This window comes from Condylura cristata, unplaced genomic scaffold, assembly GCF_000260355.1.
Source record: "Condylura cristata isolate star-nosed mole 26May11 unplaced genomic scaffold, ConCri1.0 scaffold00005, whole genome shotgun sequence".
NCBI lineage: Eukaryota > Metazoa > Chordata > Mammalia > Eulipotyphla > Talpidae > Condylura > Condylura cristata.
Window position 1 is genome coordinate 59,252,909 of NW_004567106.1, and position 2,362 is coordinate 59,255,270.

Here is a 2,362-nt window from a genome sequence, read left to right on the forward strand (position 1 = left end):
TTTTTTCAAAGACTTTAAAAAAGATTTTTAAAGATTTATTTATGCATACTGGGGTATACAAAACTGGGGTACAGGTCAGAGGTACCGGGGTGGGGGTGAGGATTCACAAAGTGGGAGCAGAAGGCAGGACAGGAGAGGTCTGACTCACGGGTGAATCCTCTCACACATACAACACCCCTCTCCCTGTAACTCTGGCTTGCACACTAGATCTATGCCCCCCCCCGCAACCCCCCAAAAATGTAAATAAAATTCTACCACTTTAAGAAAAATTTTCTCTTTTGTATGTATAAGCTCTAGCAAGAGTACAAACTCTAGCAAGAGACCTAACTTTCAGTCTGTCCTGGCTGCTGACAGGCTGTCCTCACTAAGCTTAATCAGTCCTAGCTTTTGACTTAAAGTGAGGTGTGCAATTCTTCCTTTCACTTCAAAACTTTAGAGGCCACCGTAGGATTGTTAATTGGTAATTTCAATACTGTTGTATCTCCGGGAGTAGGGAGGCCCAAGGACGTGAGACAGTGAAAACAGTGGTCATAGGAATAGTTAGAACACACACATTTATCAAACTAAGCTCACAGTCTTATAAGAATTCAATTGATGGTACCTGAAAATAATTACAATAACAACATCAAAGATCTCTGATGACAGGCCATCATATAACAGGTAAAGAATTATACTAAAAACAATGAATAATGAAAAGGTTAGAAATACTGCAGTAACTACCAAAGTGTTACACAGACATTAACTAAACACACATCCAGGCTACAAAAAAAGGGCGCTTAAAGATTTGCTTAACACAATGGTGCCACAAAACTTAAATCTCTTAAAAAAAAAACCAAAACTCAGTAACCACCTATCACAATAAAACAAAACACACCTATATGTAACTGATACCCAAGGAAAATTTTATTTACAAAAATAGGTGACTAGCTGATAAACCATAAATTTAGCCAACCCTGAATTACTGAAGTCTCCATACAATCAAAAAGAACATAGCCAAATGTAATGTAACTCTTTACAAAGAAACTCAAACTAGCTAACCTATAATTGCTCAAAGGTAAAGTAAATTCTTTTTTTCTTTTTAAAGATGTTTATTCATTTATACATACAAGTACTGGGTTATAGGCCAAAGATTCACCAGAGACAGTGTGGAGCAGAACAGGCAGATCTACTGAAACACACTGCTGAGGGGAGCAGCGGGCCACTAAGGACATTACGGAGAGGTCTGCTTAGTCATCTCCCTGGTGGGGGTCAAACTCATGCAGTGGCTGCAGACAGCCTCATGGTGTTAACTCACTGTGCCACCAGGGAGGCCCTCAAATAAATTCTTGTACCACTTTCCTGTCAAGATCTCAATTAATCCTCAAGAGGAACATTTCCTTCGTAAACTGATAACATTGGCATAATCTTTGATCAAAGAGTTGTCAGTAGTACAGGATTGTGTGATCAGAAGATCCAAGTTGAAGTATTTGGAAGCTAAGAAGTATAGTTCTGAAATTATTTTTTAATATTTATAAAAGTCACAGTATTATGTTGACAAATTTTGCAAATAAAGCTATTTCACAATAATTCAACTGATTACAAAATGACATGGCTTTTTGCCTTTAGTCAGCGACTTAGTATTTTGAACCTACTCACCAAGAGAGATACCACTGTGCTAGAATAAAAAGCCAAATCTTCTATAATTTCTGTGCGCCGATTAGCTCCAATACGTAAGGAACGACTATGTACTTCTTCAGGTAACACTGTAAGGATCTCCAGCAGAAAAGGCAGAGATGTTACATCATTGCTATATCTGGAAAAGAAAGGGGGAGATAACAGTCTGAGTCAGAAGCTATACCTTCACATAAAGTAATGGTTGTCAGAATAACCTATGATAATAAAAGCATTTCCACTACTGTTAAAAGAGAAAAATATGTGTGTGTGTGTGTAATATATATGTATATGTAATCACTGTGAAAGTTTCAACTTTTAAAATTTTTGAGCCAGCAATTCCACTTCCAGAAATTTATTGCTCAAAAAAATCTCATATAAAATATAGACACATTGCAGTACTTTTTTATAACAGCAAAAATGTAAAAGTCCTCCATAATTATCATAAAAAGTCATATAGTGAAATATGTGTGTTCAAAACATGTTAAGTGAAAAAGGACTATAAAACATATGACGTGTGAACAAATAAATACGTAGTAGCTGTGTTAAAATATATATGTACCTATTTATTTTTAAAGGCAGAAACAAAAGTCTAGAGGATCATATAACAGACCATTAAAAGTTACTTATTAAATACAGAATTTGGGAAAGAGGAAGGTATGCACTTTTTACTTCATACTTAGAGCTTCATATTGCTAGAATTCTTTTCAAT

At 35.8% G+C, this 2,362-nt stretch overlaps 1 protein-coding gene across 4 annotated transcripts in view; it reads right to left on the reverse strand.

Moving 5' to 3' along the window:
* The window catches only part of TNPO3 (transportin 3), a 73,991-nt gene that overhangs the window by 46,716 nt on the left and 24,913 nt on the right, over window positions 1-2,362 (reverse strand). For all 4 annotated transcript variants that reach the window (XM_004677028.2, XM_004677030.2, XM_012720989.1 and 1 more), the window contains one exon: window positions 1,636-1,792. In XM_004677028.2, coding sequence (XP_004677085.1) covers window positions 1,636-1,792 — 157 coding nt within the window. The remainder of the gene's footprint in view (window positions 1-1,635; window positions 1,793-2,362) is intronic.